At 41.1% G+C, this 23,162-nt stretch overlaps 1 protein-coding gene across 1 annotated transcript in view; it reads left to right on the forward strand.

Moving 5' to 3' along the window:
* The window catches only part of LAMA4 (laminin subunit alpha 4), a 104,622-nt gene that overhangs the window by 24,551 nt on the left and 56,909 nt on the right, over positions 1–23,162 (forward strand). The window contains exons 3-7 of the mRNA XM_086461289.1: positions 8,024–8,148; positions 12,155–12,235; positions 17,197–17,411; positions 21,498–21,593; positions 22,894–23,045. Coding sequence (XP_086317415.1) covers positions 8,024–8,148; positions 12,155–12,235; positions 17,197–17,411; positions 21,498–21,593; positions 22,894–23,045 — 669 coding nt within the window. The remainder of the gene's footprint in view (positions 1–8,023; positions 8,149–12,154; positions 12,236–17,196; positions 17,412–21,497; positions 21,594–22,893; positions 23,046–23,162) is intronic.

Consider the following 23,162-nt stretch of genomic DNA (forward strand, 5'->3'; position numbering starts at 1 on the left):
AATGCAAGTAACTTGAGAAAAGGAGACTTGATGGTTGATAATGTGATTTGTATTAGAACCAGTGGACAAAGCATCCTTCCCTAAGGACTGTTCTGAAGAAGCACAGGAACAGAGCTGGCCAAAGCCTGCTGGGGCTGAAGCTGGGACAGAAAGTAGTAGGTACCTATGTGGCTGGGAGTTTCTGTGAAGAGATAGGATCACATGGTATGGAGAGTTCACTATTTTCTCTCTGCTCAAATTTTTAGGCAAATTATTCCAATAATTCTTGCAATGGTAACTACCACACCTGATAGTAAGACATAAGACTTCTTGCATTCAGTTAGTTTTTAATAGACTGTTAAAAAAATAAATAAATTCTGTATTTATCCTGTATTATTATTGTTGTCATCCTCCTTTCCTATCAGTATACAACTGCTATCACCCTGCTTCGGAGACATGTCAGTGTTGCAAAGTTTTATCACTTATGGACTCTCCTCTGGCACCACATGTTACCCTAACCATAATCATAGACGTTACAGAATGCTGTTAGCAGAAGATCTTTATAAAAACTGATGTTCCCCAAAGTTAAAAGTTTCTATGTCTGTATGTTTATTCACACAATGGAATGGTTAAACATGAAAAAAAAAAAAAATCATTTTATAAAGTTAACTCTTCTAACAATGATGGAAGACAGCATGGAAGTTATAACACTGTGTTCAGCTAGTAGATTATTATTTTTTATAGTTTAAGTAATAACTAAGCTATAAGAACTGAATAAAAGAACAAGGTAGTATGATAACGAAAAAGTACCTTACTGCAAAGGGGATGAAATATAAGGGTCAGACTCCATACAGTGCTCTAATACGATCACATTATGCAAATCCCCCAAATCAATTTGGCAAATGTAGTTCCCACAGCATACAAATTAATGAAATTTTCATTGGCCTCTGCCCTGAATTCAAAATCAAATAAAATTAAACCCCTATTAACAATGCCTTAGGGTAAAGCACTCACATCTTTAATTTCTGCTGACATATCTGTCTTAGGGTTCTGTTTCAAAACTTCTCTCAGCTTATTCAGAGAGTGTAAATCAAACCCATGAGTCTTTAAAAGCTTATTGAACGACACAATCAATGAATCAACAATCTCATTAGGTAACCAGACAGAAGAAATCATCGCAGACAGAGCCGTTCTTGTATAGATGTCCACATAAAACTGACGCAGAAATTGATCACGTGGTTCTGTGATTAAAACTGAAGAGCTACTCAGTCCATTTTTTTTAGTATAGAAAATCATCCAAGTGTTAAAGAAGAGCAGCCAGCACAGTGTAAGCTCCATTTATGATACAATACAATAGAGATGTCAAATGTTACTTCATTTCAAAGACATTATCTGGTGATGAATGTAATGCTAGTAGAGGAAGAAACACCAATTCTTTGTACTGATTTTAGACTTTGGACTTTTAATGAAACTTTCTCAACCTTAGCTAAGAGAAGAGAAGTCACTTGTAGGACCCTCTAGCTTTTGATTTTGGAAAAATCATGCATATATGTGGTGATAAATGGCTGAAACTGTAACGGCTGCAAGCGGCAGTCTGCAGACAAACTGATGTGCATTTCTCCTGCATAAAGCCTATCGTGTTTTGCTGCTAATAAGATATGAAGATAGGAAGGGAATATTTTGCCTCCTTCATCATTCTCCAGACCCTACCACACCAGCAACCTACAGCTGAGCTATTTCTTTACAGTACCTCCATTGAAGGCTCAACATTTGAAAATTCAGACATGGGATTGGGCTTCAAATGACGTGACAGCTGAGTAGAACGTCAGAGTGGCCATGACGGTCAACTCTGAAATCAGTGGCATATGGAGGTGAAAGAGAGTGTCTAAAGCAATGAGATCTCATCTCATATGCAAGTGGTATAATGGGCAGGGGTTTACCGTACAAAAAACTTTGACTGAATATGCTAGGGAAGGAAGTTGCTTGAGGTGACTGCAATGTACTATAGCAATGACACCAGACAAACAGAGCAAAATGGATTGAAAGGCTGAAAGGATTTAGAAATTACAAAGCTGGATATCCAGATAAAATTTTTGTTGGACTGAGTTATCAATGTGCTTTCAGAGGTTTCTACTGTTAATAGAGATTAGATCTTCATAAATGCATGAAAACACATAGAGCAGAAAAAGTAAGTCTGGAGAGAGCACTACAGCAGAAGGTGAAGTGTAAATTTATTGATGTCTACCTACAAATCTCTTTGTTATCATCTCAGTCCTGTATATTTGATCAGTATGTATACAAGACATGCAAAGCTTACTCATAAACAAATAAATAAATAAATGTGACCCTTTTGGAAGAAGAAAGACCAAAGGATCATAACAGTGAAGAGGATAAATTTGCTGGTATCCTTTCCAGCCTTTTATGGAATTTTTTACAATAGAGCGTATTGTCGTGTAAGTGATTTGTGTTCAAGCATTTGCGTTTACAGCTGAGCAGAAAGGTTGGAACAGATTTGGCAGTTCTGCTCGAGAGGATAATATGTTCCACATGATTGCCAAGGCAGGTCTGGAGAATCGCCAGTGGATCTACAACCATCCATCATGCAAAAAGCAGCAGGGAGCTAGCAAAACTCCCCAGCTTATTAGGTACTTCTGGCTTCACAAAGAGCCTTGCAGCTTACAGATCACTGTTTCTTTCTATAAAGATGGACTACATCTACCTGTTGGTGGCCTTGGTGATACATGTGTAGAAAGCCAACCAGAACTACAACAGTCTGGTGCTGAAATGCAGCCCTTCTCTTCTCCAGAGTGTTTTAGTATGCAGTAGCTGTCAAAAGCATTAGCGTTAATAGACTCATTTTCTCAGATATAGATATTTCCCTCCCTCTTAGCTATGTTTAAACTTACTATTCATTGTCCTAACTGGCTTACTATTGAAAACTTGCAACAGTGACCCCCAACATGCGACTACTCTGTTGCTGTTCCCTGTACAGCCAGTATAAGAGGTATGTAGGAAGTCAGGCCAAGACTGTGAGGAAGAGCTGCCATTGCTCTCACACCTGCTCAGCTGTATCTCCCACAGTTAGCTAAGACAAGTGATAGACTGAGAAAGTAGAGGGCCAAGTGGTTTTGGCAAGATATCAGCTCCCACTTCACTCATTAATACAGAACAAGTTATACAAACCAAAACTTTGACATAGAGGGTGTACGTTGACCAAAACTGGATCAGGAACTGAGTTTTGTTGCTATTCTCATTATTATAGGTTGCCAGTTGTCTTTATTTCAGTAAAAGTTGCACAATACTTAGTGTTTCCTTTTAGTGCCTTACAACCTTCGTCCATAAGAAATTCTGAAAACTAACACTGCATCTCATCCACAGTGGCTGGAGAGAGAAGGCTTGAAATCATAAACCTCAAAGATGAAAAAGATAAAACATGTACATCTGGCTTCCAAGTCATTATGCTGAAGTACTCTTTTTGCTATTATTATTTTGGGACAGCAATGAGTTCCAGCGTGTTGGTATGGGCAATGCTATGGAGTTCTGTAACCTCAAATATGAGGGCATCTCCCAAATTTGGGGAAGTCTAAAACTTCATCCAGAAATTATACCTCAAGCCAATCTCTACTAGCCCAGCAATAAATACAGACAGACTGCACAGCAATGTAAACTACTTGCATCTCTTTACCTATATAATTTATTTGTCCTTGTGAAATCTTTCTGCATTAACAGTTGCTATAAGTCTATCTCTCAGAAGAACAAGAAAAAAGGGAGAAAAAAATAACCCAAAACCCAACAGTTCCTGCAAAATTGTAATGACTGTTTTCAGCTGCAAAGTAATATTCAGGATTCCTAACTAGGGTTCAAGGACACTTCCAGATTTCACAAATAATATTTAAGACCCTAGGATTTTGGGGGGGGGGGGGGGGGGGGGGGGAGTGTTGCTGTGCTAACCTCACCAGAGGTAAGGTTGACTATTACATTTTGTTTGCCCCTGAAGAGTCTCTGTACCATCCAGCATAAGGTGCCTAACACTCTGTGGCAGGTCCTGTCTTTCTTTAACTTTAGAGGATGCACAGAAAACCAGTCTGCTATCTGTTTGCTATGGAGGAGGTCCAGCCTGCAGTAAGTGTTAGCCAAGCCATCTGATGAAATAATTTCCCTAAAACTGCCTAAATGGCACCTTAAATGAAGATGGTGCCTTTGAAGAACATTAGAAGGAGCTCTTAAATTCAGGTTCCTAAATTAAAGTGGGGCAGATTACCACCTCTCAGTTTTTCAGTTATATTCCTTTACAGAAAAGCATGTAACAGATTTATTCTGATAAACGCTGTGTAGTTTGGAGACCTGAGGACAAGAGAGGTGAATTGAATTGCTCAGAGCACAAATGAAGAGTGTGATGAATGTTACAACTGAATGCAGCCCACAACTGAATGCAGCCCACCCGAGGCCTCTGCCAGTGCTTCAGATACAGGATTGTTCATTCTCTTTGAGCACTCAGTGCCCCCTCACTAATCTCTCTCTGTTGTGGTACATCTTTCTCTTCAAGTGCTCAATGCCCACTCAATAATCTCTCTCTTGTGGTACATTAACATGACATTTTCATTGAATAATGACAAATGTAAACTATTTTTAAAACTGTTTTAGCCTTCCAGTAATTTCCGGCTCACACTATGTGCCTCATGGTTAGTGCACTCCCGCCAGAGAGGAGGGTGAGATCTGGACATCTCCCCAGCAGCTTCCTGCCACTCTGCCCTCATTTGCTCTCAGTTCCTCTGGCCTCACCAAGTTTCTTTCCCCTTCCTCTTCCTCCTAGTGAGGCTTTCAGTATCCTCTCATTTTAGAGACTTTTAGTTAAAATAATCCTCTCTTATTCTGTATACTAAATACACTCTTCTTTACAGCAAATTTTACTATAAAAAAACATGTTTAGCTCTACAACTATTGGTGTCTAATCTAAAGATCAATGGGAAAAAAAATTTACTTTTTTCCTTTCCTTATCATACTCTATTTGCTGTAGAATTCTCTGGCCAAATCACAGCCTTGTAGATATAAATAATTGCTGTTGCACTAAGACAAGCAAAATCTTCTAGAATCAAAAAGGGTTTGAGTTAACAAGTGAGTCCTAGCTGGGGAGCTTTAATGGGATTCAAATAAAGAAGATGATTGGCTAAAAAACAGATGTGTTTTCACAAGGGTGAGTGACCTTTACTAAATTTACACTTTTCAATGCAGATTGATGATATCTGGACACAGACTTAGGAAAAAAAAATCTAAAACATCAATGTAGCCAGGACAAAACTCTGCCACTAAATCAAAGTTACAATACTCGGATATAAAGCTCATTTAGCAATGCCTGTGCAAGTGAAACTTGACTATTTGTTTTCATTAAACATCTTCCCTAATTGCATTCCTCTCTCCTCATACTCTTTTCTTCAAAGAACACACCATGTTTGGAGTAGAAAGTGAGTTTCAAATCTGTAGGGACTGGCTCAGATGAAAAATCGGTAAGCTGAGCTCACCCACCCCCAGCCTGGCACTGCTGAAGAAGCTCCAGCCACAGAGAGGCCAAGGTGCTCCTTGCCCCATGCTGAGGAGCTCCATCCCACTCCTGAAATCCCACACCCAGATCCCCTGTTATTCCAGGGTCTGCCAGCTGCTGACAGCACAGTAACTTCTGTGATGGTATTAAATGACTGCTGGAGAACAAACTGTGGCACTGCGGTCATTTCCAGGCACCAGTGCCAACTCTGAACACAACGCAGGAGGTCCCCTGCAGGGCTCGACCAAAGGTCTCTGCAGCCCATATTGGGTCTCCAGCCACAGCAAAAGAAGATGCTGTTTGGGGAGGGCACCTAGCCTGGCCCGTTTCTGAAGTCTCTACTTTGTACTCCACCAGCTTCCACAACTGCCATATTAGGGTATGTTAGAGGGCAGACACCTACCGAGTCTTTTTAATGCCCATTTATGAAACTGTTGCCCATTAATTTCTCTAGAAAACCTCTTTTTGTCCCTAAAAATACCGTCACCTCCTGGCAGCAAGTTGCAGACATTTCTTACCTTCTGTGTAGGGAAGTACCTTTTCAAGTCAGAACCACTCAGCTCTTATATTGCAGGATCTGAGCGAACTATTGTCCTGCATTCAGCTTATTTACCAACTTTGTCATTTTACATAGTAATACCAGCTTTGTAAATTTACATACACACAAACACACCCTCCTGTCAGCCTTTCTCTCCTAGCTGAGCAGCCCTAGAGTTTTGGTCTCTGTTTGTAAGAAATTGGTGAATACCAAACAAAACCGGTCTCAGCAGCAAGGCCTAGGTGATCTGAATAGTAACTCTTCCCCACTCTGGAAAGTGACTGCTACATCCTACCCTTTGCTTCCTAGCCTTTATCAGCTTTCAGTTCATGAAAGAAACTTTCTTCAAGTCCCCTGACAATTTAGTTGGCTTTTTTGAAAGTCCAAATACGTTATGTCCTCTGATTCCCTTTCACACACTTGCTTATTTGCACCATTATACAGCAGGTTACTGAAGCAAGAGCTCCTGGATCAGATGATGCTTAGTCATGTACTCAGAGATCTTCTTATTACAGACAATGTCATCTTACCATCTCTCATCAATCTGCAGTTTCCATGATCCAGTGTTTTTAGGTCAAATGAGGAAAGAATCAATCACACTAACCCAAAACCACCGCAAATATGCACTGACAGAGTAGTTCACATATTTCTGCCATGGAGCTTACACATCTGTACTGTATCAGTACAAAGTGGTGTAACTGGAGAGTTTTGATTCAGCGACATTGCAAAATTCATTGCTCACTTGCAAGAAAGAAAAGCACTTCTGCACCCTTCCTACTCTTTTAAAGTAAAGCAGTGGGACAGCTAGAATTTGGAGGGTTATGGGGGTTTTAATGAAAACTTCTGAGTATTTTCCTGAATTGGAAAGAGGGACCAGAGTCTGCAGGAGTCCTGCAGCATGCAATGCACTCTGCACCAGTCACCTAGCACGTTGCCATGTGCCTAGGAAAAAAGCCTACATAACCTGTGACATCTAAGTGTGTACATTTGTAAACTGAAAGACCTAACAACGCTTACTTAAGCTTGGAGGACTTGCAAATTCTATTTAGAATTGTTTACAGCAAAACTTGACATTTTTTTGTGATTCAAAATGTTACCTGAGAGGCACAATTTTGTATCTAGCATCATGAAATATTTTGGAACAAATATTCTGTATGAATGACCACAGTTTGATTTACTTCCACAGAGCCCCCACAATATCAGCTGGTGGCCAATTTGGCTCTGCATGAGGAAGCATATTTCCTCACAAACATTAAACCGTGGAGATGAAACTTGCTCATAAAGTGAGCGACATTTTGCACAGTTGCTCTACATTTTACAGAAAGGCCACTTATAGAAGACTCCTGCTTCTTCCCTCCATTAAGTGAACCTCCTTTAAGGCTGAGAACAAGGTGTAGTAATAACAGACCCCTTCAGGATGTAACACTTCGTCTCAGGAGAAAAACATCAGAGCCACTGGTGTACTACATACCATTGGCAGGCAGATTCCCCTGATGCTCTTTTCCAGTCATTGAGTCCAAGAAGCAGCCTCACTGAAAACCTGTATCTAGGCTGAAATCTGTTGATAGTGTTTACCAGCAGGTATTTTTCATTTTATTTTGGTGGCAGTAAAAGGGATTTTTTTTCCTGCTGGCACATGCAATCCAAAACAGGGCTGCTGGCTACATCTGACTACCTCTGACATCTCTGATGACCGGCAGTGCTGCTTCTGCTCCCGCACCTGGCAGGCACATATGTCTGTTCTGTCCTGTATTGCATCTTGCCAGCACTTGCTGGCTGACCAGTGTAATCATTTATAGCATTTTTATTTGCAGGAGTGGTTTTTATTTGCATCTGTCAGCACCTTGAATGGTCAGGGTCCGGCATCAGCCCCTATTCTGCTTGGCTAGGTCTTCAGTTAATTATTTTTTTCTGAATTAGGCAGCACCTCCATTTAACTTTCACCACTCTCTCTCTTTTCACTGAAGGACTGCCAGAGAAACACAACAGGACAGCACTGCGAGCAGTGTCCAGACGGCTTCATTGGTGATGTTGTCAGAGGAGTGCCCACGTTCTGCCAGCCCTGCCCTTGCCCCCTGCCAGCACTTGCCAAGTATGTAAAGAGTCTTTACTTCTCTTTGATATGGGCTGACTTTGGCCCTTTCCAAGGTGGGGTCAGCATCTCTTCCTGGATGCAGGATACAAAGGCTGCTGCTGTTGCCAACTGGAGGAAAATGGGAGGACTACCAGCTGCTCACATTTATAACCACAGGAAATAACATTTAATTTCCTCAATTGCATATATCAATTCTTACCAAGAAGGAGAAGAAAATATTTGAGCAAATTCAACTGTTACTCTGTTTTGTGTAGCAGAGATTATTCAGTTGTCTATTTACTTTTAAGAATCCCTTAAAGACCAATTTCCAAGGAAGGTGGCATGAGGGATATATGTGGCTGAGACAGACAGATCAATCCATGACTTCTGGAGGGTAAAACCAACTGCAAAATAGCATAGCCTGGCAGTCTCCTGAGTCAAAAGCAGCTGGATATGGTTAGTACAGAAACAGTTAAAAGGAAGGGGCTGGAGGACCCTGTGACAGGTACGGTGCCCCTTCAGCTGATGCCCAGGTACCTCTGAAGGTACTCTGAAGCCTGACAAAAAGCCAAGACCAAGCCAAATATCTCCAGCTGTTATCTACTTTGTGCCTTCAGAAGAAACGAATAACTACAAACCATGACCACCTATTAGAAACTGTTAGTGGTATGTCAGTAATGCAGCTGAAAGAAATTATCAGCTTCCTCTTGCTTGAAGTCCCTGCTCTGGGAGAGAGGCATCTATGTAAGTCCCACTAAAGTGCACAAAGGAAATGCTAGTAAATACTTGCCAATGGGTTGAAACGATTTTTTAGTGAGCCACGTACTGCCCTTATGTGGTTTCCCATTCTGCTTTCAGCAGGGCTTCTCAGCAAAGGGGAATTTCCTCACTGTATTTGTTTGCGGTTGCTAGAGGATTACTCATATAGCCTTAAGGTGGGATGAGCTGCATTTTGCTCAGCTGCTCAGTGGCACAGGCTCAAAATGGCAATGGAGCAAAATCACTCTGGCCAAACTCCTGCAGATCGCCTCTTGGCTTCCACAGTGAGCTGCAGACATGTGAGGGGGGCCATAGGGTGGAGAACAGCTATTGTTGAAAAACTGCAGCTTTGCCCAGGTTAGAGAAAAAATCCTCCAGAGACAGGGGAAGAACCTGGCTTTGCTCACATATAGAAAGGCTTAGGAGTGAGCGAGGTCACGGATGAAGCAGACCGCTTCCTCCACTTTCAGTAGCATCTGTAATGCCAGAAATAGTAGAAATACAACAGTTGGAAGCAGTGCTTTTTCCTTAGCAAAGGAAAGTGATATTTTTTTAACCTATCGGGCACAGAGCAGCCACTTTGGCGTAAGGAGATGTTTTCTCAACCACAGCCTGGGCTGCACATGCCTAAGGCACTGTGACACAAGACCCAGTCTCTACAAAGCATAGTCAGTCAAGCAAGGTCTGGTCTGTCCTTCCTACAGTGCAATTTGACAAAGTATGTCTGGGTCTGCACTCACCCAGCCCCCTGCCCAGTCCTGCAGCCGCCTGCCCACTCTGCAGCAGTGCCCCCTGACAGCAGGGAGCCAGCCGGCCCACCAGCCCAGCAGGGCTTGGTGCAGTGGGACCAGCAGGGACCTGAGCTACAGGCTATCTCTGCCAGTGCTATGGGAGATGGGCACAGAGGCCAAGCAGCATTTCCTGCTTCAAGATGCTCTTTAGCCCTTCTGCTAGGGATATAACACCTCTCCTATTCCAGACCACTAGAGATAAGGAAGCCCCAAACCCAAAAGGACAGCAGTGTGGGATTGGGAAGGGAGAACAAAAGTTGCAAGGAGCCTGAATGCAGATGCTTCAACATCAGCAGCAGTACAGGAGTTGGACTTGATGATCCTTGTGGGTCCCTTCCATCTTAGGCTATTTTATGTTCTGTGACATGTCACCCCTTTAAAACTACCTCAGTAAAAATCTACTTTATTTTTTCAGGGTTTTCCCTCGGAAAAGTCCTGAAGGCAATAGTTAAAGGATTATCCAATCCCAATTTGCCTCTTAGCCGTATTTAAATAACATGCAGAAATTGCCTGTTCAGCTTCTTGCATGAGAGACATCTGACCACAGCAATAGCCTTCAGCTGGGGCTGGAACAGGCAACTAATAATAACTGAGCAACATTCAGCTTTGCATAACTAAAGTCAAAGAACAAATGTTCTTTCTTTTTTTTTTTTTTAATTTTTCCTCCATTAATCCTACTCCATTTATACCAAGGCAAAACAGTAACTTTACCAGAAAGTAGAGAAGCATTACAAGCTGTAAATAAAGGAAATCCAAAGGATGTTGTTTTGTACTCTGTTTTGCTTTGAAAATAGCCAGTGAATTCATAAGTTAGTCAAAGTGACCAAATCTTTAAACTGACAGACTCATAAAACACATATTTTTTCTTGGGATTCATCTGTGTGTCTCTAGATTCTCTGACCATATCAGCTATCTTCGTATCAGCTATTCTGGGAACTTTTGGTATAACTTTTGGACATCACACATGAAGTGTAACATCATGTCTTTGGAATAAAAGAAGGAGGCTGGAGATTGCTTCACAGTCCAGCAGATGTTACTTCTTTTCAAATCTGAGGGAATTATCTTCTTAAAAGATCACAAAACACAGAAAACTTCAGCAAGACCTCAGTCTTATTTCATCATTTAAATCCACAATGTGGTTTTTTCAACTACGTGAAGGAATTAGCCTCTCTAAAAGAAGAGGAAGGCTGCCAAACTGTTATGATTTTCTCAATATGTTCTCACAAAAGCTTTACAGAAGTTAATTTGTGAATTCTGTGAGAAGAATCTCATTTTATGTTCTCTCTGGTTATATTGAATGTTTTGAGACAGCAGTGATCCAGACATAGATTTATTTAACCCTAGTTGCTCAACCAGCTGACAAATGCTGGTGGGAACTGAAATCATGCAGGAATTCTTGTCACCTTTCAACACTGCTCGTTCCTGGAACAAGCAGCGCACAGATCATGCTCTTTCCCATCCCTCTGAGTCTTTTGTCATTCTGTGTGAAAGGGGTGCAACCTGGCCACAGCTGTCCAGCACTGTACGACTCAGGACCTTTATTTTAGCAACCATGGGCCTGCAGCTGGCAACCGCTGCCACTCACTATCTGGTTGCATTCCAGTGCTGGCAGGAATTTACTCACACATATTGCAAACTAAGTGGAAACATCTTTAAGACTGTATATCTTTTTCCTGCAAATGTATTTAAGCCATGTCCGTCACTGTGTTTGAAGTGTATACAATTTGCACTTTCCACATCTGGCTGCTGCTGTTCCTTGGGTCTCATATTTAGTTAAATTTATTAAATCCTGAAAACATAAGAAAGCAAAGGAATCCATGATTTAGAATCATAGCAGTGAAAATTGCAGCCCAAGCCGTTATTGCAATCAATGTCACTGCTTGGCATGTTGGTTACAGAAGAGGCCCCAGACTCTTTCTAGCTTACTCAAAGAGATGGTAGAGCAGTAAATGAGGATGGCATCACAGAGGTCAGTTTTCACCACTCAGTACTTCGAGACTGGATTTGAGGAAAACTGTAGGATTTGCACAGGAAACTGCTGCACCCATTCCAGAATCTCAGTTCCTGAAGTGCTCACTGTGGTGTCTTTCATAAGCAATATTTTACCCCTTAGAATAAGAGACAGGAAGCAATTAGGTTCACATGACATATACATTTATCCTAAGTCCCTTACCTAAAAAGTGTGTATCAAAACCTCCAAGTGTGCCTGATCTACATCGCAAGACAAGAACTTACACATATCTGTATATAGCTCCATAGTGCTATATACTAATTAGTGCTTTCTACACTAATCAAAAAGACTAATCAAGGGGTATAATGTTAATAGCATACAGAGCTTAAGAACACCTATTCAGCAATGAGTAACCAACAGCCAGAGCTCACACTAACAGCAAACGTCCATAGTGTTATAAAGTAATACTCCCAAGTGTTTACCATTGCCTGCTATTCTAACTATTCATTGTAATAAATTCCAGCTTTGCAGTCTCCTGTTATAGAAAAAGTGGAAGTGTGCGCTGTGTCTGTAAGGAAAACTATGCAGGACCCAACTGTGAAAGGTAAGAAACAAACAGGATGACTTACTGGTCAACAATACTGAAGTCCAGGTGTCTTTGAGGGAATCTTCCTATATGGGGGAGAAATCTTGTGCATGTGTTCTCATCAGGTTGAATCATGTCTGTTAAAGGTTCTCATTCAGTTCCTACTAAAAAACACAAGAACCTGCTGTGGAGACATGTCAGGGCAAGACAGACATTTACATCTGATGTATTGTGGTCAAGTTCTTGCACTTTGTGTACCTTCATGTGGTGATCTTCCTAAAAGCAATTCAATTTAGAAATCAAAATACAAAATACAAATCAGGAACAGCAGCTGAAGTGAAAAATAACCACCACACAGATGCCTCTTGCAATTCACCATTCTAAAGCATATAGCAGGCTTCTACCAAATAAATTTTTTAAAAGCAAAGGAGAAAATCCATTGTCTAGTCAAATTCTTAATGAGCAGATGCAGCTTTTTTAGTTAAATTTTAAATGTACTTCACAGATATAATTCAATAAAGTCAAGCAAACAACCATAGGCAAGTGTTTCTTTTCAGCTTTCCCTTATGGCCGTAAATATCCTCTAAATAACAAAGTACACAAATAAACAGAGCAATACAGCAGAAATGTAATTTAATCTCTTATCTTGTAAAGGGCCCTCTTACACTCTATGAACATACATGGATTCTTGGATTATAATTCAGGAATTCTCTTTAAGCAGCCAAAAACAGCTCTAACACAAAGACTGGCTTCCTGAACACCTTATTTTGTTTTTCCTTACAGCCCCTGAAGTATTTAAGACTTCAGTCCACTGTCTTTAATGGGCAAGTCTTGAATTCAAATGATATTTAATGTAACTATCAGAGAAGGGAGAAAGGGGGTGCTTAAGATGCAAAGAGAAATCAATATGAAAAAGTTGAAATCAATATGAAAAAGGTAAGATGAAAAGAAGAGCGAAGGATTTTGCCTTTACAGATGATGCAAAACCAACAGCCTATTACCTTTGCATCACTAACACAGTGACAGCAATAGTGAAAGCCCTTTAGACAGATGGCACAAAAATAAAAAAACCCACCCTTGTTTCTAGGCCTATGGCTGTATTCTTTTGTTCTTCCAAAATGTCAGATTTATACACAAAGGATAATGCAGACAATTAAAAGGTCAGTGAGGTTTCCTAATGGTTATTAAAATGTCAACCTAGACGATAAGCAATTCAAATCCTATGAAATGAGTAGCAGACAAAGTAACAGCAGAAAACAGCATCAGCGTTGTTTTCTAATATCTACTACCCAGCCTGACACAGAGCATCTGTCTCAAGGAAGGCAAATTTGTGTAGATGGGTTAGAAAAACCTACAGAAAGAAATCAGCCTGTCCTGGTCACCATGTTAAGCCCTTGACTAACTGCTGGGGTAAGTGGCGAGCAGTGACAAACCAGACTTTCCTTCCGGTAGGCTCCTGGTCCTATTCCCATCTGTGTCAGAAACCATGAAAAGCATTTCGAAAAGTAATGATAAATGCATTGCTTGTCCCTGTCCACTTGCTAAAGAGCAAGTCCCTGCCTCACATATGCTGCTGCTGGGCACCACCAGCACTCCTTGCTCCCACTGGCAGCTATCATGTCATCAGCATGCTGGCAGGAGGACTGGGGGATCCGGAGCAAGAAGGGGCATTGCCCCCATCCCTCCCTGCAGGCCAAATAGCAGCTCGTGTCCCCATGGAGAGCAGCACTCCGGGAGGCAATCTGCTCCATTTCCTTTGGCATTCATGTAGGAGGCTTTCTTGTGCTGCTCCAGGGGCTTGGCACAAACCTATCCAGTTTATGTTTGCCAGCAAACAGTGTTGTGAAATCATGGAGGCCTTTCCTAGGAACTGAGAAAACCAGCTTCCCAATTCAAAATTTAGGAGTGAGTCATTTTGCTCCTGGACTTCAGCAACAAGATATTAAGGTGTCAGCAGATGAAATGCAGGTTTTATTAATGTCCAAATGTTAAAAAAGATAACTGAACAAATGATACTTCAGTGTCCAAAATGAATAGACGAAAAAGGTTCTTTTGGCATTGCCAGGGAAGAGGAAGTTAATTTCTTACTCACCGATAATTACAGGAAGCAAACATGGCTGCAGAATGAAACAAAGATCAGTTAAAGCTTTATTATGGGAGAGGAAATACTCTTTGTTAGCAACAAAGAGCCATTTATTGATACAACGGAGGGAAAGACATTTAATGCAGGCCTCTACTTTTTCAGGCCATGAAGTGCAGAGATGGAGTAGTATGTTTCCATCCAGCAGCCTCTGCTTTTCTTACATGCTACCAACTATTCAAAAGAGTCCACGTGCAGTTCAGCCCTATGAGTGGCAAAGGGAAGGGGAAAGTGAAGGTGACACATTTATTTTCAGCTCTAAAAGTTTCTATTTGTTTTAGACAGCTACTCCAGATGAAGAGATATGGCTAATAAAAGTGAGTCAGATGGTCATAAAAAGCAGCACTTACTTACAAAATATATCTGTGAGGATTTGAGGAACTGTCCACTAAATTTCTGGCAATTGAACTGAATAGCATATTTCCGAAAAGAAGAAAAAAAATCACCTTGTCCTGATGAGAGGGCAGACATTGTGGGCCTGATAGGAATAGCATGCAGTCTTTGGTAGATGCTGGCTGAAAGCCAGAGCTGGATAGCAGTAAAAATATTGGTGTGGCCCCAGCACTGCTCAGTGCCTTCTGTGACTTGGTGGCCACATTACACTGGCAATCATTTGGAAAATACCTAACTACAGAAAATTAAAAGGCAACTCTGCAAGATTTTGAGAGTTCAGAATAAATCAAATGGTTCTACAGATTTTTTTTCAAAAACACAGAGAGTTTTTTTTCTTGTTCAGACTTCATAAGCATGCTGAAATTCTGAAATTTGGGAAAATACTACTATCTCACATTGGCTGAAATAGTAAAAAATTATAGCAAGACTTTTGGCATGACTGAATAGTATTACCCATCACTGCCTGCTCTAACTCCCATAGGAATGGGGAGTGACTCCACTAAAGTCAGTTAAATCACACTCTGTGCTCAATGTCTCATTCACTGTTCTTTGAGGGGTGCACAGATCTCCAGCTCACATTTTTATTGTTTACATCTGGGTCACCCAAATGATAAGATCTGCACCAAAGATTCTGGCAGTGCTCCAAAGAGACAAACAGAGTCTTTGTCACTGGCAAAGGCAGTATTTGAGGCAGCCAAGTGGTTCATATTAAGATGCTTAAAATTTTATGTGTTTTTACTGTGGGGGTTCAGGACTGGAACATGAACAAAGCAGCACTGAGGAAATTACATTCTTTATTTAAAAAAAAAAATCAGCAAATAGAGGAACAGATCAAAACTGGAAGCTCTTATCAGATTTCCCACATTTTCATCATTCAGACAGAGCAGAAGTTGGATTTGACTATGTTCAGATTTTAGGAGACAACAGACCACAGCTCAGGTCCCCAGCCAGAACTTGGGAAACTTAAACTAAACTGCCTGAGAGCTCACCCTCCCTGCCCACAAACAGCAGAACAAACAGAATCTTAAAATAGGACTTTATGGATGGGAGAAAAGACAAGGACAACAGGATGATAAAACAGGATGAAATACAATTCCTCCTTATCTAAATCACTGCAACAACTATTCCATCCTCTGGTTTCCTCAGTCAGAACTGCTACACATCTAGTTATCCCCCTCTCTGCAGTAATTCTTCGTTCCTGCTTTGGGGGTATGAGTCCCTGATCTCTGCACCCCAGGCTGCTGGGTCATGGATCCTGCTGTCACCCCACAGTGACACTACGAGTGGCGTAGGTTGCCCCTGCCCTGACAGCTGACCTCTTCAGTCCATCAGCCAATGCTCCAGGTTCCTCCAGCTGCCAGCTCCTCCAGCAAAGCCCTTGCTCAAGGATTTGCTCCCACGAGCTGCTCCGTGCCCTCTCTGGTGCCAGCTCTGTTCACCTCACTACTTGTTTTGCAAATGTTCCTCTAGCTTGTAGGATTAAGCACACCCCCTCCTACCAACAGAAACTCCTTTACCTGAGACCCTCTCCTTTCTTTCCAAATGATGACAACAAATCTATTACCTGTTGTCTCAGCTTAGGGCCACTCGTCATCCAGGAATGTTACATATTGCTGGTTTGTCTAGACTTTCAAAAACCACAACAGTTTCAACCTCTTCTGTTTTAAGATGTAGCAGGTTTTCAACTGAAATGCTTTCCAAACATGACAAGACATGACAAGCAATTTGGACCCATTTCAGGCCTTCCCTGTGGTGCTTGTTACTCACCTCCCTCTCTCCCTCTGCCAGCCAACAGCCCCCTCCTGGGCTGGTGGCTGTTCTCAGCCTTTTGCCCTCAGCCAGCAGGCAAACATCAAACAAATCTGAAAAATGGAGGCTGGTTCAGTGCCTTTTCTGTTTTGCAACAAACAGAAGCCATCTCAATGCCTCACCATAGAAGTATTTATATAAATCTTTCCTGGTCAGTACTTTTTTATATGCATTGTAATGGAAATAATGTCTGAACTTCCTCTGAGTTTCAGCATCATGAAATGCAGTCTCTTACTCCAGTTTCCTATATAACACAATATAGTTGGTGAGATCCAAAGCTGAAAGAGATCAGAATAAACACTAGAGCTGTCTCTCTGCCAAAGTCATTCTGTCAGAGATTTTAAAACAATGGGGAACAAATCATTTTACTGCTAAAGACACACCAAAAAAAAAAAAAATGCAGACTGGTGTAATTGAGAAACCAGGAGCATTCAAGAAGGGAAAAATATATAACTGTACGGATTGATATTAGGCACAAAACAGCCTCTGCAGGAATACAGATCCTAATTTGCCTTCTGTCCATTAGTAGCTGCAGACTGTCATCAATTCCTGGTGACATGAATAAGGTCAGAGAAAAAATGGTACGGCAGATGGGAATGTCATCGCTCGTCAACACTGGGCTTGCTCTTCCTTTCAGGTGTGCCCCCGGTTACTATGGGAACCCTTTGCTAATTGGAAGCACTTGTGAAAAATGTGACTGCAGTGGCAACTCGGACCCAAACCTGATTTTTGAAGACTGTGATGAAGTGACCGGCCAGTGCCGCAACTGCCTGCACAACACCACCGGGTTCAAGTGCGAACGATGCGCTCCGGGTTACTATGGGGATGCCAGATTTGCTAAAAACTGTACAGGTATTGTCTACAGTTTAGTATAGCAGAGCCGACCAAAAAGCAGGACAGCATGGTCTACAGATGACCTGCTGGAGATCCATGATGCCTCAATCAGTCATCAGACACCTCTGGGTGGCCCTGGGGGGCAGGGCATGCTCCTGGCCACCTACCTGTTGAGATAATTTGGATGCTTGTCCAGCTGAATCATCCCAGGCACTAGCACTCTTTCCATCACCCACAAGGAAGTCTCAGACCCCAGACTCCAACTTCTCAAATGCCTGGGCAGGATGAATGTAGACACTGTTGTGTCCTGCATTTTGTTTTAAATGAGGATTGCTAAGATTTCTTTGGGTGGAGACTTCACCTTTGTGTTGGTTCACACCACATGCTGCCCAACATGACCACTCAGACCGATGACACTTAAAGACTTGAGAGCATTTTTTATGGGAACAGGATCACCCTCCTGTCTTGACCCAATTCCTGCTTAGTTTCTGCTAGTTTTCACACTGGTAATGTATTCCACATTTCCCATGTATCTGTATAATATTGCTGGTTACTGTATTTCCACACCAGAGATTACTGTGCTTCCAGGGTCAGGTAAAGTGCTACCCAGAGGATCTTACCAAAACATACCTACACAGAGGGGTCACAAAGGTTTATGTCCTTTAATATAATCATTCTCCTAATTTACATGGAGTTCAACCCAAACAGGACTTTGGCCTTATGCCCCTTGTCCTTGCTTTGGCTCTGGGAGACATGATTACATCCTTTTTCAAAGCACTGAGAAATAGCCACTGCTAAAGGCAAAATGCAGGTGCTTAGAGCAAGGACCTTGAGGGTCCCTCCCAACCTCTTTGCCAGGGTCCTTCCCTCAAGGACCAGAACACAAATGGGGGAGATGGACAACTCCTAGCTCTCAGTCTGACTCAAAGGTAAGACACAGCCAAAGCACGCACCCAACCCAGACCTCTGAAGTGCTCTGGAACCTCAAGGTGCAGAGCTACAGACCTTGGGGTCTTAGCAATGTCTTGATCAAACCTACATCCTTCTTGCAACTCACTGCACACTTGGACTAGCTTCCTATAAAGTGCTAAGGTGTGTTTTGGGACCTGCAGGATGGAGATTGTGAGGATGCTCTGTACCCGAGTGCCCTTTGTGCTGCTGTCTTCATTTGCAGAGGACTGCGTATAATGCTATAGTGGTGCCTTCTGGTTCTATGTTCCAGTGACAGCTAGAAGTTGAGTGACCATCTCCAGGATGTAATTCACATCACTGAGTTAAGTGCTTAAATTCCATTTACACTGAACTGGGAGAGATGGTACTCCATACAGTAATCCCAAAAGCCGATCCCAGGTATCCAAACCAGCCAAAAAGACAGCGGCTGCAGGGAATACTATGCCCCAAAACTCACCTCCTGCCTGGACTTAGGCACCCAAAACATGCCTGAAATTCAACCTCTCTGTGATTTTGAGGTTGCAAATGCAAACCTTGTTTAGTCACTGCACTGCCTAATTCAGTTCACCAGAGATGATTTAACAGCAGTTCTCCTGTAAGGAACGACAGGATCTAGTTAGTGGCTCCTGAATGACATGAGACAGGAGAAACACACCCAGTACTTCAACTCAGCAAATTGTAGCGATCGTGCCCTGACCATGTGCAAAAGCTGAGCTTCAAACAGCTAAGAGCAGATTTGCCAGAAGTCTGAGGATTACAGGGCATTCCAAGTGTCTAAGCAGACTATGCGAGGCATAATTCTGGAAGGCATCTCTGAACAAAGTGTTTCTAAACTGAAGTTACGTTAAACTTTCATCACCTCAGTATGGTTTTGGTTTGCGTCCTTAAGGAGTTGCAGAAATTAGAGGCAGAGTGCCTCGACGTTATTTATGTTTCTGAGGTACAGTTTAAGTGGGATTTCATGGTGCGCAAAACTTCTCTATACAGGTTTTTCATGTAGACTATAAATCAGCTTGATAATTCTCTTCATTAGCAGATTTCCTTGAAGTGTTTAATCTTTGCTAAAAATAAAAAGTGCCTGAGCACTTGAATATGTTGTGAAAGGTACAGCTTTTCTCTATTTAGGAATGAATTTAATCTTCTTGTTGACTCTAGCAAATCCTGATTTTGAAGTATTATGTTTCAGAGAATTACACACTTCTCGTTTCATCTTCACTTCTGCTGAACACCACAACGTGCTGTACCTGACAGTACTGCATAGATTGCGTGCACCACTCAATACATCCATGATATCCAAACTATTCAGGTAGTTTACAAAGCAAGCTTATAATTTGTTTGGCATTTTGGAGCAATTAGGGACTCTTATTTCTAAAAATATTGATTCTGAAATAAGACAAATACCTTTTTTAAAATACAAAAATACAGAAAAGAAACTGTTGTAAGCAACAAGAGAGTCTGCATACATGGTTTCCACAGAGCACCTCAAAGGGTATGTAGAACAAAGAAATGCAAGAGAACTAAATAAGTAAGCAGCTCTATCCTGCTAGGATCATCTTTTTTAGTTTTGAGCAAAAGAGAAAATCTGTGTAGCTGTGAACAGAGGTTTTCCACTTTTTTCAATACATTTTTTAACCACATGTCCTTTAGCCACACTTTAAAGCTTTCCACAAATGTCCCTCAGAAATAAAGGTAAATTTAGAAGCTTTCTCCACTAGTAAGCCACAGTAGCACTGAAAGTCTTTAATTCGCTACTAAAAATGTGGTACCTCCTAAACAAATAGATGAAAAATTGCCAGGACCGTTTTTGAAATTGGTTTACTATAAGCATTTGTGTAGCAAATTAAGAGTTATTAATTTAAATAAGAAGACACAATTTGATTTTCTTGAGTACCAGTCTCATCCAAATTTTAATCTTATAAATGTAATCTTGCTCTCTGGGGATAGCCTAGATCTTGTGATGTAAGTAAAGAGAATTTTCTGCTTTCAACTGAGATTTTTCTTTCACTCCATAACAAAAGAAATAACAAATTTAAAAAAAAAAAAAAAAGTAGATTCAAAAGCAGGGAGGCACCAAGTTCATACAGATTGTAGAGAGGTCAAAATATCGATTGTCCCACAAAATCCATAACAAAATTCTGTTCTTACATTAGTACAAAAACTGAGTAGTTCTACTAACACTGGTTCACTTATACAGAATTATTTCAATGTTAATGCATCATGTTGACTTTGAATCTGTATTACACATTTTCTCTGATAATTCTTCAAATGTGCGATGTGGAATGTAAATACAAGGGTAATTCATAGAAAACAATGAAGGGGCTGCAACAAAATGGCAGTAAACAATTTTGTTATTTGAGATTCTGCTGAAACCATGAATCATAAAAGCAAAATGAATTCCATATAAGTGCTGTTCTTATGGTCTGGTTAAGTTTTTGTTACTCTACCAAAGTGTTCCAAGAATATTTTAATCTTTAAAATAATATATTTTAAAAGGCCAATTAAACCTTGAAAGAGACACTTTAGATTAAGAACTATACTTTTTAAAAAGCCACTTGTGCTGGCAATAAAAATATAGCTTACTCAAGTTTTAAAAAATGCAAAACCTCATTAATTCTTCATTGTAAGTGGTAGGAGATATTTACTTTTTGATATGCTCAAGCTGGTGATAAAATTGGAGTCCACTATCAATCCCTGATAGTTGAAAAGCTTATTTAGTGGCAGCCTGACATGGTGTTGATAAATTCCACAGGGCTGTGGAGAGATTTGTAACTAACAATTAAGTTCAGTCATACCGCTTTTCTTAGCCCATCTCCTAAATGTCACCCTCTCTAGACGGTGGTGCAGAACGGCTCAGCTGGGAAACTCTGGCCTCCTGCCTCTGCTTGTGACCAGCTGGGAAGCTTTGAAGAAGTCCTTTAGAAGTAGCTTTCTGGTTCAGTTTCCCATCTTATACTTTATCTTGTCCAATTTGACTGCAGTGCAAAACCCCCACCTTTTTCTACATACTGAAGGAAAAATCAGTCCAAGAAGTCCTCAATTTTGGTTTAACTATCCACAATCCTATGTACAATCATTTCACTAGTCTTGGACGGGGAAAGGCAAGTTGTACCTTTTGAAGAGTCTTCTTTCAAAAATCCTTTCTTTTTCCCCCAGAATGTAACTGTGGAGGGAGAATGTGTGACAGCCAGACTGGAGAATGCCTTGCAGACAGTCCTGAAGCTTCTACTGACACAGACTGCCCAACCATCAGTAAGAAGATTATCATAAGAACAACAAAAATTAATATCGCTCTTGTATTTAGATGCTTACAAATACTAACTAAAGAGCTCAGTTCTCCAGTGAGCTCAGCAATTTGACCTTGGTCCCACAGGTCACTTAAACATGTGAATATGCACAATGCCCTACTGACTGAATATTTAAACTTGCTTGACTGAGTGCATGCATATGTCCAACTCTGTGGTACAGGCTGAATGTGTAGGTACAAACTGTGGAGCAGTCAGGAATCATGACCAAAGCCGCTTCTATAGACTGAGACACAGTGCCTGCAAAATAATATTCTGGCCCTAAAAACTGCCATCACAACTTTATCTGTGTCATTGTGCATATAATTTCCAATTTTCCAGTTGTACATCTAATTTAAATTGTTGCTGTTGACAATTTGACATATATCCATCAGTCAGTTGCTTTTCCACTATCATCCCCCCTATTCTAATGATAGGAAACTTGGGGAGTTCCCAGAAGCACTATGTTGTAACTATTGGCAACCACTGATATTTTTTTAAATGCTAGTGTAATTATGCCTGTGGTATAGTGCAGACAGTGCAGTATACATGGGTTCCTAAACGGACTCCCAAGAAAAGGGGTCATGTGCCTGCAAGTGCAACCAGAAGGAAAACGTTTAGGAGCTGCTGCCAACAAGAATACAGACTATACGATATCAAGCAAAAGTTTCTGTAGGAATCTGTGTTCCACGTACACCTAAGTCTCTTGCATTTAGTGGTGGCACCAGCGTCACTAAAAAAAAAGATGGTATTGCAAGGACTCAGCAAGGACAAGGATATAGTTCTGTGCAAGAGTATTCCAAACATGTTATAACTGTGTTTTTACACTTTGCCTTCCTAATCAAATAGGCAGCCAAGAGCCCATCTGCTGGTCATCCTTACTTCTCATACCACTAAACTTTAAATACAGTTTTGTGTTCTGACAAACTGCTTTTTTGATCCTCATCTGCTGTTCTTCAGGCCACAAACATGCAGAGCATCTAGGGAATAAGCAGGAAATACCTCCTCTCTCTCTCCCTACTGATTATGGAGTCACTGTGGCAGCCTCTCAGAACTCCCATCTGGTGCTGCTCAGCTGAAAGCGTCATGACTGTACAGTGGGACGTTGGAAGTAGGCAGATGAAAGTGAAAGAAAAATGGGTATCCATCAGGATCCATCAGTGATAAAGAGAGGGAACACCATGGGGCAAGAGCACTATAATATGAATTTAAGATCTTTGCTCTTACCTGACACTAAAGAAAATGACACCCTGTTATTTTCTTATCAGGCTGCGATAAATGTATTTGGGATTTGACAGATGACATCCGATTAGCAGTTCTGGCTATCGACGAAAGCAAATCGACTTTACTGAGCATTTCTACAGGTGTTGCAGCTCAAAAGCGCTTGAATGACCTGAACCTCACTACCACCCATCTTCAGGTACAAACATTGATAACACTTTATTTTTTAATGTAATTTTAATCTATGAGTTACCACCCCATTCCTGTAAATTTCAATCCCTGCCCTCACTAGAGAAATAATTTATTTTCAGATGTA

This window comes from Leptosomus discolor, chromosome 2, assembly GCF_034619465.1.
Source record: "Leptosomus discolor isolate bLepDis1 chromosome 2, bLepDis1.hap2, whole genome shotgun sequence".
NCBI lineage: Eukaryota > Metazoa > Chordata > Aves > Leptosomiformes > Leptosomidae > Leptosomus > Leptosomus discolor.